Genomic DNA, 14,314 nt, shown 5'->3' with positions numbered 1-14,314 from the left:
ATAGAGCAGTTATGATTACAGCATGCTTCGGAAAAAGATAAGCAAACAGTTCTTATGTCACCGGCATCTTCCCCCATGCCTGCTTGGTGGCTTCGCACCTGGGCTATGTGACAGCCTTTTCCTGCCTGCAGCACTCGGTGACCCACAGGCGTCCCAGAGCCACGGACACTTTTCATCTTTGAAGCCTGTGCTGAATTCTAGGGTCCTCTCCTGCTGCGGCCACTGTCGGGCCCGCTCAGGACACCCGTGCAGTGCAGGGCCACACAGAGGTGCTCCAGTCCCTTCTTTTCTGCCTTCTACTTTACAAGTTGGGGAGATGGACACCTCAGTGTGGCCATCTTCACAGACTGAGGGCTGGAGTGTATACACATTCTGCATTTTCTGGTCATGTTCCCCACTGTCCTCCGGGTCCACCAAGGGTCATAGAAAAGGTGGGTGCCCCACTTTCTGAGATGCTCAGAGTCTTCCTCCACCCTCATCACCTCTCGGGCTGGCTCCAGGCCCAGGTTCACCTGTCCTGGGGGTCCAAGGCTGGGCGATGGGCTTCTTGGGAGAGTAAAGGGGTCAAGCCTAGTGCTAGTAGCATAGATGGTTGAAGTTGGAAGGGCCTTAGACTACTAGTTCTAGACTCTCACTGGACAGAAAAGGCTTCGAAGGGTGCCCCTCACAACCCGAGGAAGTGGCTGAAAGGGCCTTGGGAGCTACTCTGGGGTTGCCTCTCCCCACTTCTGTGACTTGGTATGGGAACCCTGAGCTTCGGTTTTCTCCTCCATGCACTGAAGATGATGCCTACTGCCTAGTTTTCTTGTGGGGTCAGTGAGATAATCCAGGCATTCTACAGGGGAGAAATTAGGAGGTGTTCTGTTAGTTAGCTCTTCTATCTCTCCCTCATTTTTCTTAGGAGCCCAATTCTCCACACAGACCATTTTCCCCAGGAGGCTATAAACTTCTGGAGATCAGGGACCCCATGAAATTCGTCTTGGGTTTTTCAGCACCTAGGGACAGTGCCTGGCATCTACCAGCAAGGTTTCAAATCACCTGTGTTGTGCAACCTGTCAGAGCACGCATGTCCCCGGAAGACTAGACAACAGCCCTCTGGGAAGGCCCCACAGCTGGCAAGTCTGGGACCTCAACAGTTTCCTGCCGTTCATCCCTTTCGCAGAAGCACAGGAGCCGTGAGGAGGTTTGTGGACTTTCAGTTTTACTGTTTATTTTTTGAAAGCCAGTGAGGATGGGCAAGTGCTTGGTCCCTTCTGGGCTGCATTCCAGCCCCCACCCACCTCCCCCAGCCCACCCCCCACCTGCCAGCAGCTCAGATCCCCCTGGGTGCAAAACACCACCCTATTGGCCAGCGTCCCTGTCAGCCACCAGCTCCAGTGCTAGGCAGCAAGGTTATCCGAAGAAGGAAGGGCCGTGGTTCCCAGCAGGCTGTGGTTCAACCCCTCCCTGGCATCCTTAACCCAGCGGGAGGGGATTTCCTTCTCTCTTCCCGCCTTGTTGGAGGGGTTCTGTTCCAGGGTCCTTCTCAGCCTTTGCTTTCCTCCCCAGATGGAGTGCTCCCTCTCTCCCGGTGGCCCTGTCCTTCCTTCTGTCAGCACCAAGTGATGTCCAGGTAGGTGGCCCTTGGGTACAATGTCCCCACCTTGCCTCTCCCTCCACCCTCCCCTTTTCCCAGACATCAGGGATTTCCCGAGTCTTCCGGTCTTAGAGGTATTGGCCCTCAGGGTAAATCGGGGAAAGTAGGCCAGGGGGATTTCCGAAGCTTAAGGACCATCATCCTGGAGTGCCAGGGGCATTTCTTCTTCACTGGGATATCCCACTTCCCCTCCTGGAGGCAGATTTCCTGCGGCTGGGGTTGGGTGCTCAGCTCTGGGCCCTCCAGTGGGACGTTCCTGCGCACAGGTCTGAGGAGTGCACCTGGACACTCAGCCGCTTTTCTTCTGCAGCCAGCAGCTGGCTTGGGAACCAACACCCTGGTCTTCTGATTTCCCAGCCAGCTGCCTCCCTCCCTGGGAAGTCCCCCAACCACAGCTGGATACAGTGGCATGTCTGGGACCCCACATTCAGTTTCCTGGCTGCAGAGCCTGGTCATTTTAGTCCTCGTGCACTTGAGAATCTGCAGAACTGGCAGGCCAGGCCGCGGAGGAGCAACAGGCAGCGTTTCCAGGTCTCAGGAGTGCTGTTCTCCCTCCTGGCCTCCTCCTCCCTCAGCTGGGATGACTGTCCCCTTTCCCTCCTTTTCCTCCTTCTCCCCCGCCTCCCCTCCTCCTCTTCCGCCTACTCCCCTGCACCTGCCGCTCTTCCTCCACCTCCTTACGCGCCCCTCATTGAAGACTCAGTTCCTGCACCCCCCGCGGCGTGGGGACGGGGAGGGGAAGGCAGGCTCCTCGGCGTCCCCCCGCTGGCTGCAGCCAGGACCCCGGGCCTGGACGGCGGGCGTCAGACGCTGTGCGCTCCCAGGCTGAGCACCGAGAAGGCGGCGCGGTGCTTGCGCAGCAGCAGGCGGATCTTCTCGTCATCTGAGTCGGGGTCCAGCGGCTTGTTGTATTCATCGTCCTCGTTCTCTGAGGGTGCGCGGTCCCCGCCTGCGCCCCCGCCTCCCGGGGCCCGGGGAGTGGAGGACGAGGGCTCCAGGGCGCTCTTCTTCCGCCACTTGGTCCTGCGGTTCTGGAACCACACCTGGGACGAGAAAGACGCTGAGGGTCAGGGGCACAGCGCGCACCGGGCGCCAGAACAGCTGTCCTGCTTTTACAGCAAACAAATGGCTCAACAACGGAGTGGCTGTCACATTCAGGTTTCTGTTGGGGAAGGACAATAAAGTTTAAAAACGTGAGCGCAGCAGCCCTTCAGCTCGCCGCAGCCCTCCCCTCTACCCCACCCCCGTGTCGTCTCCTCCTCCTCCTCCTCCTCCTCCTCCTCCTCCTCCTCCTCCTCCGCACTCGGGGGAAGATGCGGCGTGCGGGGTGGAAGGCTTAGCCCCGGTGGCATCGGAAGGTGCTTATGAGCTGTCCTTCCTCTGGGTTTCATAGACCCTCACCCAACTTCATAAATAATTGTTACCCTAATTAGAAAAGTAACGTAGGTCCATTGCCTGGGGTAGTTGAAGAGTGCAGGAATGAAGCAGAAAGACGCAGGAGGGTCCGCCTCTGCCCCCCAGCTCTCACCCCATGGTAGTTGGTGAGCGGCTGTTGAGGAGGCTGCAGCAGTTGGGAGCTTGGGGAGGCTCTAGGGCCCTGAGCAAAGCCCAGAACCCAGTGCCAGCTGCCCCTGCTGCATCCTTAGCCAGATTGCAGAGTCACTGAGACAGCAGTCCCTGAAGTTCTGAGCTTTCTTGAGCTTCAGTGCCCTTCCAATGAAAGTCCCAAGAGACATCTAGCATCAAAGTGGGGAAAGTTGCCCCTAGACACTGAAGCAGTAGAAACAGGTTTCCCCTGATCTATTTAGGGGACACTTGGGGCCCCCGAGGCCGGAGTAGGAGAGCCTGGGCTCACCCTTACAGCCCTGGCTCCAGGCTCTGATAGCCCATCAGATCCTGCTCAGCAGGAGGCAATTTCTTCTTCTTAAAGATAGGGGCTGGGCGAGGTGGCTCACGCCTGTAATCCCAGCACTTTGGGAGGCCGAGGTGGGTGGATCATGAGGTCGGGAGTTCAAGACCAGCCTGGCCAAGATGGGGAAGCCCCATCTCTACTAAAAATACAAAAATTAGTGGGGTGCAATGGCAGGTGCCTATAATCCCAAATACTGGGGAGGCTGAGGCAGAGGAAGTGCTTGAACCCGGGCGGCAAAGGTTGCAGTGAGCCGAGATCGCTCCACTGCCCTCCAACCTAGGTGACAGAATGAGAGAGACCCTGTCTCAAAAAAACAAAAAACAAAACAAAAAAAAAGATTGGTAAACTGAGGTCAGCTCCTTTTGCTGGCTGGAGCCTCAAGCCTGAATCTGGGCCACAAGCTGCCGACAGTGTTTGGAATTTTTGGCCAAATAGCAGGCGAGAAGGAAAGCCTGAGGTTGGCATCTCCCATATCTGGGGTGGAACCCCAACTCTGCCATCTCTCCCAGCCAGAAGACCCTGATCTTCATCTGTGAAATGGATAATAATACCGACCCCCTCTCCCCCAGATTGCTGAAAGGGTGAAATGAGAATGGGGCTCAGTGGGTGGTGGCCTTCCCTGGCTATGGTTCATTACACAGGCTCTAGGGTTAGGCAGACAGCAGGACAGCTGCCCTTTGGGAAGCTGCATTGCGTGGCCACCTCTCTCTAGCACCGGGGGAGCCTGCCGGACAGGCTCCTCCCACACAGACTCACCTTGACCTGCGACTCAGTCATGCCCAGTGAGTATGCCAGCCTCGCCCTCTCGGGGCCAGCCAAGTACTTGGTCTGCTCAAAGGTTTTCTCCAGGGCAAAGATCTGGTGCCCCGTGAAGGTGGGCCGGGTGTGCTTCTTCTTGTGGATGCCGTCACTCAAGGGGTCTGGGGCTGGCGGGAGGAAGGAGGTGCGGGGTTAGTAGGATAAGAAGTGGAGACCCTGCAGCTAAGCACGGCCTACATGGCACCAGCCCTGCCCTTCCTCTCCCTCCCACAGAGGTTCCCAGGATACCAAGATTCCTTTCCCCTGAGCAGCATTCTTGATATTGGAGAACAGTGACTGTGACCTCTGCCCTGCCTGGCTGAGCAGGGCTCCTAGAGGGCAGCTGCCCTGGGGTAAGAAGACTTAGGGGCAGCAGAGCCTCATGCTTCTCTATCGAAAGTTCTCAATACTGATGCCGCCTTCCCCTGAGGGGCAACAGGACTTCCCTCTCTGTCCCAGGGATGTCCCTCTCTGTCCCAGAGATGTCCTCCTGTAATTAGGGCCCAGGGCTTATGAATTCCCCCCACCCTTGACTTCGCCAACTTCCTTGCTCTTGAGACCCAAATTCCCAGGTCTCCAGGAAGCCAGGGAGGGGTGAACTTCAAGCCCCAAGCTGCCACTTCCCCATGTCACCAGGCCTGAAAGTCATGTGGCTCCAACTACCCTGGAGAGCCTGGCATGGAGGCCAGAGACCCTGACCCCAAGCCTGGCCAGGGCAGCCAGCTCGGGAAGGAGCTGTGGACAGTGGGCTCAGGGGAGGCAGAATTCCCACGTGTCAGGCCTCATTCTCTGCTGTCTGATGGCTCAAGTTACAGGCGAGGAAACTGAGGCACAGAGAGGAAGAACCCTGCCGAGAGATCATCTTCAAGTCTCTGCCTTGCCTTCATTAGCCACTGACTTTCTTAGCTATGTCCCGGTGTGTTTATCTGCATTTGGGACTGAAGAGTGGGTGTGGGGGGTGCGGAGTGGGGAGGGGGAGATGGAGGGATGAGAGAGCTAGCTGGAGGCTTAAAGCACATGAAAAACCAGGCCTAAAACAGCTTCCAAGAGAGGGGGCTTCACCTTCCAGGGCACAGCGATGGGTGACAGGCAGTGTGACCGGCTAGGCAGGGTAGCAAATGGGGGGACAGGAACACTTTTGGGGTTTCCTTGGGTGACCCCAAGCCCCTGTTGGAGTCGGGGAGCCCAGAGATCAGACAGAAGTGGAGGCCTCTGCCTGACGTGGGCAGGGTTTTGGTAGCACAGGGAAGATTCCAAAGACTCTCACCTCCCTGCCTCCCGGCCGAGCCTGCCCTACCTGGACACGCTCTGCCACCTCCTCCAGTCACCTGACCAGCATCATGGGCCCACCCTCGGAACAGTTCTGAGAACCTTGGGTGAGGGGTGGGTGAGGTGAGAAGAGGTCCCCCGACTTCCCTGCAGCCAGGGCCAAGTTCAGCTGGGCTGGCAGCAGCTCCCAGAGGCTGGCCACTTGATGCAGCTGCTGTTGCTAGAAACCTAAGGATGTGGTGGGCATAGCCCCCTGGCTCAAAGGCTGGACCCGGATGGGGCCAGGGTGCGTCCTGTACCCCTGAGCAATGCCGGGGCTCTCTGGGAAGGTGAGCTGGGACATTTTTCCTCACGGGGGTGGCATTTGCCTACTTTGGTGGAGAAGTGGTGGCGTGGGCCTTGGGCTGCAGAAGTGAGCTGGGCTGCCTGCTGGACCCCGGGCAGAGCAGGTGTGGGCTGTGGGGCCTTCTCTAGGTCTGGAACTGCCACAGACCCTAGGAGGGCAGCTGAGGTGGCGGCAGGTGACGGGGGTGGCTCAGCACTGCGGGGTGGGAAGGAGGAGAGGGTGGAACTCAACCTGCACTGAGCTGAGGCCACGAGTCCCGGGGTTAATGGCGGCTAGCGGAGAGGGCAGTGGTGCAGGGCGCCTGGGAGGAGGCCCCTCCTCGTCCTCTGCTCCCCGGGGCCTGGTGGGTCCAGGAGGGTGGCTGGGGAGGCCTCGTACTCACTGTTGCTGCACTGCCGCCCGCCTCGCCAGTCCTGGCCTGTGTCGGCCCAGCAGTTCCGGGTCCGGGTGGGGTACTCGTTCCCGGCCTTGGAAAAATTCCCCACCTGGGGGCTGTAGTAGACCCCCTGGGAGCTGAGCCCCCCAAAGCCTGCCACGTGGGGGTAGCCGGAGAGGAGGCTGCTGTTCGGCGCAGCCACCGGCCTGCTCAGGATGTCCGTGATCCCGTGGGGGGTCCCGGCGGCCAGCTGGGGGCCCAGACCCGGGGGGCTGAGCTTGTAGAAGGAGTTCTGCACCGAGTACTGGCACATGGGGGCCTTCATCTCTGGAAACTGAGCCAGCGGCGTGTTGTTCAGCAGGAATGTCCCCTGCAGGTTGGACTCCATGATCTCCTGGTCAGGACGGGGAGGCTTCTCCAGGCCCCTAAAACCTAAGAGCGCACGGTCTGGCCCCAAATCACATGGCAGGCCTAGGGGGGCAGGACCGGCTCCGAGCCCCTGACTGCCTCCCACCTAAGGCATTGGCCTGGCCCTGGCCCTGGCCCAGGCACCCGCACCGGGTCAGCTGCTCAGAAGTCAGGTGCTCAGGGCAGGTGGGAGGCCTCCCCAGGGCTCCTGGCCTCTCTCCTTGCCCTGGCCGGACAGGGAGGCCCCCTACGCCTCAGCTCAGACCCCCTTTCTGCCTCTGAGTCGGGGGACCCTCCATGAGAAGTTTTAAGTTCAGAGAAGGAATATTTCCCTGATAAAGATACGGCCCATTAGAATACAGGCCGGAGACTGGCTGAGCCGCTGGAGCCGTGCCGCCATTGGTCGGGCGCACGCGGGCCTCACATTGGCTTTTCCTAGACAAATTGCACTTTGAAAGATTGACTGTAAAATCAGCCAGGGTGTGTGTGTATGTGTGTGCGTGTGTGTGTGTGTGTGTGTGTGTGTGAGAGAGAGAGAGAGAGAGAGAGAGTGAGAGAGACAGAGAATTAGCTCTAGAAGCTCTGCTCATTGCCGGAGGATCCACCTGCTCTCCCCAGGTCTAGCATCTAGGAAAAAGTGGGTGTCTGGGAGCCCCTGGAGACTCCCAAGGCAGCTGGAAGTCACGGTTCCTGCAGCTGCTCCCCTGGAGGAGAGGAGGCTGGGCTCAGAGGCCACTGTCCAGAGCTGCGCCGGCCCCTTTATGTGCAGATGTCCAAGCTCCACAGGAGAATGCAGCCTCTTCCTTTCCTTCCAGCTGTGGGGACGGGGTAAGTGTTGAGGCTGAGTGGCATTGCTTTCTGGGGGGTGCAAGTCCCTGTGGCTGGCTTGAGAGCCTAAGGTGGGAACCCACTAGGCAGAGGGCTAGATGGGGCGTGGACAGCCAGCAATGCTGGGGTGTGTGTCCGCCAGCTGCCAGAGACTGAAGAGGAGGGCTGCCCTGCACACATGTTCTTGCCTCCACCTCTGGTCGGCCTTCCCTGACCTCCCTATGAGAATCTCTTCCTCATCTGTGCCTCTGCTGGACCAATGGCCACGCTCTGTCTGGCATGGTGCCCAGGTTTGAAATCCCCGATGGCTGAGAGGGTGGTGCAGCCCAGTGTCGGGCACTCCATTGGTGCTCAGTTAGTAGTTGATGCATGAAACTGGGCTGAATCACAGAGCACGCATCTGCTTTTTTTTTTTCTCGAATAAATTTTTACAATGTACAAGGCTCTATTGGGGCAACCCTCATTTTGCAAACAGGGAAACCAAGGTATAGAGGAGTCGGAACCCACATTCTAGGTGCATGGGTGATTTCTGGACCGGGCAGCATTCTTTCCTGCAGTTTTTCTCTAAAAATGGAAACTAGCCTGCTACTGGCCTGAACATGTAAAATTCAAGGAAAGATCGTGACTGCCAGACAGATGGACTTCTCCTCTCTCTGCCTGGTGGCCCCGGAACCGTTCCTGACCAAGCATGGGCTCTGCAGGGCTTGCCACCACCCAGAGGCTGCCCTGGCAGGTGGGAGATGAGAGGCGCTGCTTTGCTGAGCTGCTCCTGGGTTCCCAGTGGGGAGCAGAGGACCCAGGGCTCAGTGCAGGCTTCCTTCTCATGCCGAAGTTGACCCTCTGTGGCATAGGGATTTAGGTTATACAAGAAAGACCTCAGAAAGGGTGAGGAATGATTCTCTACAAATTTGGTTGAAAGAGAAAAGAGCTGCTTCTTCATTTGAGATGGCTTTGCCACCTGGCTGTGTGCCATAGCCATCTGGTAAACCTGGTTTTGGTTCCTGGTGTTGTCACCCAATCCCACCCAGGCAAATGTGATTCTGAAATTGCGTTTTAAAAAGCCCCCTGGGTACTGCAGATGATCTGCCATGGTTGCCCACTGGCCTGGACGGTGTTTCCCATTCCAGGAGAGAGGCTTGGAGGGGGGTGGGGCTGGGGTGCTCCAGGGGCCTTGGGACTGTGACTCTGTCACCCCCTCATGATGGGAATATATGTGACAGGAAAGCCGCAGCCAATGATTTGATTTTTAATGCCAAACCTGACAAAGGCATTGGTGTCTGGCACCCCCAGGATGAGAAACTCAAGAGACTTTAGCAGCCATTTAATCCATTCTCCCATTAGACAGATAAGGAAACTGAGGCCAGCATGGCAACCAGCCTTTTAGGAAGTGTTAGCAACTAGTTAGGAATAGGGCAATTTTTTCCCTATAGCAAGAGCAAGTTCTTGAACTTTGAATGGCATTGAGTACTGGGGCTAGATGCCTTCCTAGGGAGCACGGGGGGGGGGGCCCTCAGTGCATGCCAGCTAGGGGCCTGGCCAAGAATGCTGGTGGGTTGTGGTGCCCCGTCCCAGACTCCCAGCTTCTCCCCATCTCATGGGAACCATTAGGTGGCACTGAAATCTGCTCCGCCACCTCTCTGGAGGCAGCTGCCCGGTGGGTGGTCCTGATTAAGAGTTGTCCAGGCTTCCGGAAAAACTGGTCATTGACCATCTCACTGGCTTGAGGCCCACTCATAGACTCCTTCATATCCCAACCCAGGCTTTGCACTGGCCGCAGCACCCCTAAACCCCCAAAAGATGAGCGGGAAGGAGAGATGGAGCCCCGTGCCATTAGTCCATTTCTTTATTAATTTTGACATTAGTTCGGCTGGTGTAGGGAGAATGGTCTATACATCAGAGTGGGGTGGGGGATTCTCTCCCATAACAGAGCATGTGGGAGAGTCAAGAAAAGATCCATTTTCATAACAATTAAAAAAATCAAGGTAATTTCAAAACTTCTAAAAAGCGTCTAATGTGCAGACTGCAGCATTCTCTAGGCATCGTGTGGAGACCCCAAACTCCTCCCTAACAGCTCTTACAGCAGCCGGAGCGCGCAGCCATGCCAGCCGGAGCAGAGGTGCCAAAGCGGAGCCTGGAGCCGCGGGGTGGGGGGGCGCGGGGCGCTAAGGGGGCTACTGGATTGGCTGCAGCGGTGACCTGGGAGAGGAAGGTGCAGGATCGAGGCGGGGGAGGCGAGCCCTGCTCCCAGCTTCTTTGGGCCGTCACCGAATCGGTCCCAGCCGCGCCGCTCGGCCCCCATGGTTGGGGGATCGAGGGCACCTTGCGCCCTGGAGGCCGAGCCAGAGTGGCCTCTGGGGGCGGCGGCGGCTCCCGGGCTCACCTTGTAGCTCCTCCGACGCAGCCTCGGGGAAACTGAGGCCCGGAGCTAGAGCTTCCTCTCCCTGCCCGCCCCTCTAAGGAAGCAAAAGCAGCCCCGCCCCCTGCCGGCAAGACACCTAGTCTGCCCCGGGGCCCGCTAGGCCCGGGAGCACCGGGGCGGACTCGGGGGTGCAGGGACCCTCTCCGCTCACAGGTCCCGCGGCCAGGGGGCCTCTGACGTGGAGGGGGCTTCTGTGCTACTTGGAATTTTTAAGTGTGTCCCGAGGACACCCCCGCAGAGCGGCGGGGCGGACGGGGCCGGGCCGTCCACGCCGCGGCTCCCGGAGCTAGAGGAGCCAGCCGTCTCTCTCCTGGCCCGGGGGGCGCCCGCCGCAAGGGCGGGGCCGGGATTGTGCTGATTCGGGCCTCCCTGGGCCGGAGGCTCTAGTGGAACTTAAGGCTCCTCCCTGATGGCACCGAGGCGAGGAACTGCCAGCTGTCTGTCTCCTTCCTACCCTGACCCAGAGCCTGCCTCTGGGCGTCCAGGCTCTCCGCCTCCGCCGCCGCCCCTGCTCCCACTGGCCACATGGTCCGGGAGCACCCCTGGCTTGCCTCTCCAAGAGGCCACAGGAGCTGGGCAGAGGGGAGGCACCGAGGCTGTCCTGCCTCAGGCCTGGCACCTGCACCCAGGGTCCGCAGCCTGCGGGCTGTCTGGACTTAGAGCACCAAGTTCACTCTGGAAGACCTTGGGTGGTCCTGACTTCTGAGACCTGGCAAGTACATTCACTAGCGCTACTCCCTTCCTCTTTCACGGAAAGACAGGCGTAGCTCCTCCTTCTGCCGCCGCAGAAGTCCTCAGGAGCTGCGCTGTCAGGCTCTGTACGTACTGCTAAATGTTTCTATTGGTTTGCATAGTATTTATTGTTTTTCATATACACAAGGCTGATTACTGTACAGTTTACACTTTAAACACAGACTATGATATAGTGCTTGAAGATATAGAAAACCTCTTCTCTATGGACATGCTGGTGCAATCCTGGGTCAGACACCGGCCCATCCCCAACTGAGAGAGGAAACCCTTTCAGATGGGGCCCTGGCTCCCTTTGAGCCCTACGGCTAAGCCTGGGGGTCCTCGCCTCGGATTCTTAAGTCCCTAACACAAGGAACCCCGAATGCACTCTCAAGGTAATGATTTTCCATTGGAAGATAATTCGTACTGAAATTGGCAGAGAGAGAGAAAGACAACATAAAAAATTCCAGTTTATCCACAGCAGGGTCTGTACAGCTTCGGATGTCACAGTAAAATCTGTGTGTAGAGTCAGTGGAGGCGAGTGTGTGTGTGTGTGTGTGTGTGTGTGCGCGTGCGCGCGCACGAGCACACGCACATCCTGAATGCCATGTAAAACAATCTGGGAGGAGCGTCGCCAGGGAGTGGAGGGGGTGTCACAAGTGGAATGGAGGTGTGTGGGTTGGGGAGGGTGGGCAGACAAGGGCATCGCTTAAGATTAAGGTGCTAAACTGATTTCATGCCTAGTTTTCTTTTTTTTTTTTTTTCTTTCTAGGAAGCCCACATGGATTTCTGACAGATGAGGTTGGAAAAAAGTACCCTGTACGAAGTCAAAATTAAAACAATTAAAAAAAAAAAAAAAAAAAAACCTCCAAAACCAAAACCCATCCCCAGCCACAAAAAGCCCTCATTCACTTTTGCGTTCTCTGGCTCTCCCAGGCTTGTTTTCTATCCCTCTCTCTCCCCGCTTCTCGCTGCTTTTGTGTCCTGGTTCCGACAGATCAGCTGTCATTGCTAGAGGCAGGATTGAAGCCCAGAGGTCATGCGTCTACAGTCAGTCGTTCATGCGAAGAGGGGACTAGCCGGAGTCCCTTACAGAGGTCATGCCGTCAGCCCAGAGGACCGTGTGCACCGCTGCGGTGGCCCTCAGGTCCAGCTCTCCTCCAGTGTGCATGGCAGAGTGTGTGGGATTCAGGGGTTGGGTGTCGAGGTGTGATCCTGGGAGACACAAAGAGAGAAGGAGTCACTTAGAATGCAAAGATGCAGTGTCCGGCAAAAACCCCATACACAGAGTTTTGTGCTGGCAGCTCAGGCCAGGTCTGACTCAGGAAAAGCAGTCTCCCCAGGCAAGGTGACGTGCTGAGGGCGTTACACTTGCAGGCCTGACCTCCTGAGATACCATCGTCCTTCTCTGGCTCCCTGTGCAGAGGCTGCTCCTCAGAGCTGCCACCCAGGCCTTGTGAATTCCTTCTGAGTGCATGCACTCCAGGATGCCTCTGTGTGGGCCAAAGAGAGCACTGTGCTCTTTGTGAGGAACAAAGGCCCCCATGCCCATGTGGTCACCTGGGGAGACATCCTCCCAGCAGATCTTTGTACTTAGGAAGGACCATTTGTCACAAGCTAGGGCTTGTACCAAGAAGGGGCTAGGTGAGGCCTTCAGTTTCTCAGTTCAGCTCTGCCAACATGCCCTGATGTCTGCCATGTGCCAGCCTTGGGGACCCAGGGATGGAGCAGACATGCTCCCTGGCCTTGGGAGCTCATGGCTTCAGGGGTGACACCTCCCCTTCAGCTGTGGTCCACAGTTCTTCCTGACAGGTGCCTCTGGCTGCTCTCCCCAGGTCCCCTCAGAAGGCCAGAGATCTCTGTAAAACAGATGCATCCTCCTGTCCTCCTTCTGTATTGAGTCTTAGGCTAGAAAACAGCAGCTTCGTTGAAGGATTCCTCAGCCTGGGATTCGCAGTGAGAAACCTCTCCTGCCCCTGAGGGGCCTCCAGCCTCCAACCTGGGGTGAAAACTCCGTGTTTTCAGGACCAGCCACTCAACCTGTATCTGCAGGGGCCCTGAGACTGCTGAGGAAAGGAGGATGCATTATTAAGGAGAAGGTGACAGTCTCCTGGGAGAAGTGACATAGGGAGGCAGGAGCTCATTCGGAGGTGGAGCCATCCCCAGAATGGAGCTGTCTTCGGCCCTCCAGGTGGAGGGGCTGGGAAGGAGTGTTGGAAGGGAGCAGGGAGAATTCAGCTCCGGAGTGGTTCCCCAGGGATGGGAGAGTGGTGCCGGGTTCCTTGCCAGGGGCTGCTGTAGAACTGTAAAACCAGGAAGCGATGCTGCATCGGGTGGACAGCCCTGTCACCATAGAGGGAAGACATTTTCATCACTGCCGGGCCAGCACATAGCCCACCGGCCACGCCTGACTGTCTTCTCTAAGCCTGTGAACAAACGCTGCCCCCTGTTCTCTGCCTTCGGTCATAGTTCTCCCGGCCAGGCTGCCTTCCACTCTCCTTTCTGCAGACGCTCTGGCTGCCGCTCTCAACACCTCCACCCCACAAAACCTTCCTGATCGCCTCGGACTCTCTCCACTCTGGAAGCTCTCCCTTCCCGTGGCTGCCTTTTCTGTTCGGGAGATGGCGGAGTCCAGTGGGTAAGAGCATGAACTCTGGAGGCAGACCACCCGGGTTCAAGTTCCGTGCTGCCTGACCTCAGTCAAGTGCCTTACCCGCTCTGTGATTCAGGTTTCTCTGCTGTAAAATGAGGGCAGTAACAGGATGAACCCGTTAAAGAGGTGTGATGTTTAAAAAAGCTAGGACATGTAGGTGCTTAGCACTGTATGAATGTGAACAATTACTGGGCTCTCTGGAAATGTTACCATCTCTGACTGTCTGTGCTTTTTACTGTCTGCACATTTCCCTGGATATGAAACACTGAGGGCAGGAACAGCCTCCCGGAGCGCTCCACCGTGCCTGCCCCAAGGGGAAGCACTCTTCAAATAAAAAGCCATCATGGAATGTGGGGTGTGGGAAAGCCAGGCTAGGATCTCCCGTCCACTTTGCTGCCCAGGCACTGAAAGAAAGTTCAAGCCTCGGAGATGACGCTGGCATGGCTGCCCATTTCATCCCTTGGTAAACTGAGACTCTGGAGGAGCTCCCGGCAGGAGCAGGGGTGGGATGAGGACCCAGCCCACCTCATTCTACCCAGGACTCCTCCATTGTTCTGGGCTTCTTCTCTTGGGTCCCCTCACCTTTCAAAACCTTAGTAAAGAGCCTCTTCCTTTCTTTATTTTTAGTTCATTTAGAGACAGACTCTTGACCTGTTGCCCAGGCTGGAGTGCAGTGGTACAATCCTAGCTCACTGTAGCCTGGAACTCCTGGGCTCAAGCGACCCTCCCACCTCAGCTTCCCAAGTAGCTAGAACTACAAATACGTGCCACCATGTCCAGATAATTAAAAAAAATTTTTTGTAGAGACACGGTCCTACCGCAGGCTCATCTCAAGCGATCCTCCTGCCTCAGCCTCTCAAAGCACTGGGATTACAGGCATAGGTCACTATGGCTGGCCCTAGACAGCTCTTTCACAGACAAGAGACTCAGCAACCATCAT

General features: G+C 57.2%; 2 protein-coding genes across 9 annotated transcripts in view; both read right to left on the bottom strand.

The window, feature by feature from the left end:
- Positions 1 to 1,180: 1,180 nt before the first annotated feature.
- On the bottom strand, positions 1,181 to 7,257 carry NKX6-3 (NK6 homeobox 3). The gene is made up of 3 exons (XM_003942394.4): positions 6,344 to 7,257; positions 4,305 to 4,474; positions 1,181 to 2,679 (listed from the first exon to the last, which is right to left on the bottom strand). Exons 1-3 carry the CDS (start codon positions 6,723 to 6,725, stop codon positions 2,440 to 2,442), a joined length of 792 nt encoding a protein of 263 aa, XP_003942443.1. The 5' UTR covers positions 6,726 to 7,257; the 3' UTR covers positions 1,181 to 2,439.
- Positions 7,258 to 9,398: 2,141 nt separating this feature from the next.
- The window catches only part of ANK1 (ankyrin 1), a 249,618-nt gene continuing 244,702 nt past the window's right edge, over positions 9,399 to 14,314 (bottom strand). For 6 of the 8 annotated variants that reach the window (XM_074383825.1, XM_074383830.1, XM_074383826.1 and 3 more), the window contains one exon: positions 9,399 to 11,936. In XM_074383825.1, coding sequence (XP_074239926.1) covers positions 11,910 to 11,936 — 27 coding nt within the window. In that variant the 3' untranslated portion in view covers positions 9,399 to 11,909. The remainder of the gene's footprint in view (positions 11,937 to 14,314) is intronic. The other 2 variants (XM_074383831.1, XM_010330240.3) reach the window with 1 other exon arrangement.

The sequence above is a fragment of the Saimiri boliviensis genome, chromosome 13 (genome assembly GCF_048565385.1).
Source record: "Saimiri boliviensis isolate mSaiBol1 chromosome 13, mSaiBol1.pri, whole genome shotgun sequence".
In the NCBI taxonomy this organism is placed as follows: domain Eukaryota; kingdom Metazoa; phylum Chordata; class Mammalia; order Primates; family Cebidae; genus Saimiri; species Saimiri boliviensis.
The sequence above is the reverse complement of the archived record's forward strand: the minus strand, read 5'-3'. Positions and strand labels throughout refer to the sequence as shown.

Bases quoted from the DNA above. Each gene is read 5' to 3' on its own strand.
- NKX6-3 (XM_003942394.4), bottom strand. From the start codon at position 6,725: ATGGAGTCCAACCTGCAGGGGACATTCCTGCTGAACAACACGCCGCTG. The intron at 4,475-6,343 runs GTGAGTACGAGG...TCCTCCCGCCAG, and splicing joins CGGGCGGCAGTGCAGCAACA to CCCCAGACCCCTTGAGTGAC. The intron at 2,680-4,304 runs GTGAGTCTGTGT...TTCTCGTCCCAG, and splicing joins TGACTGAGTCGCAGGTCAAG to GTGTGGTTCCAGAACCGCAG.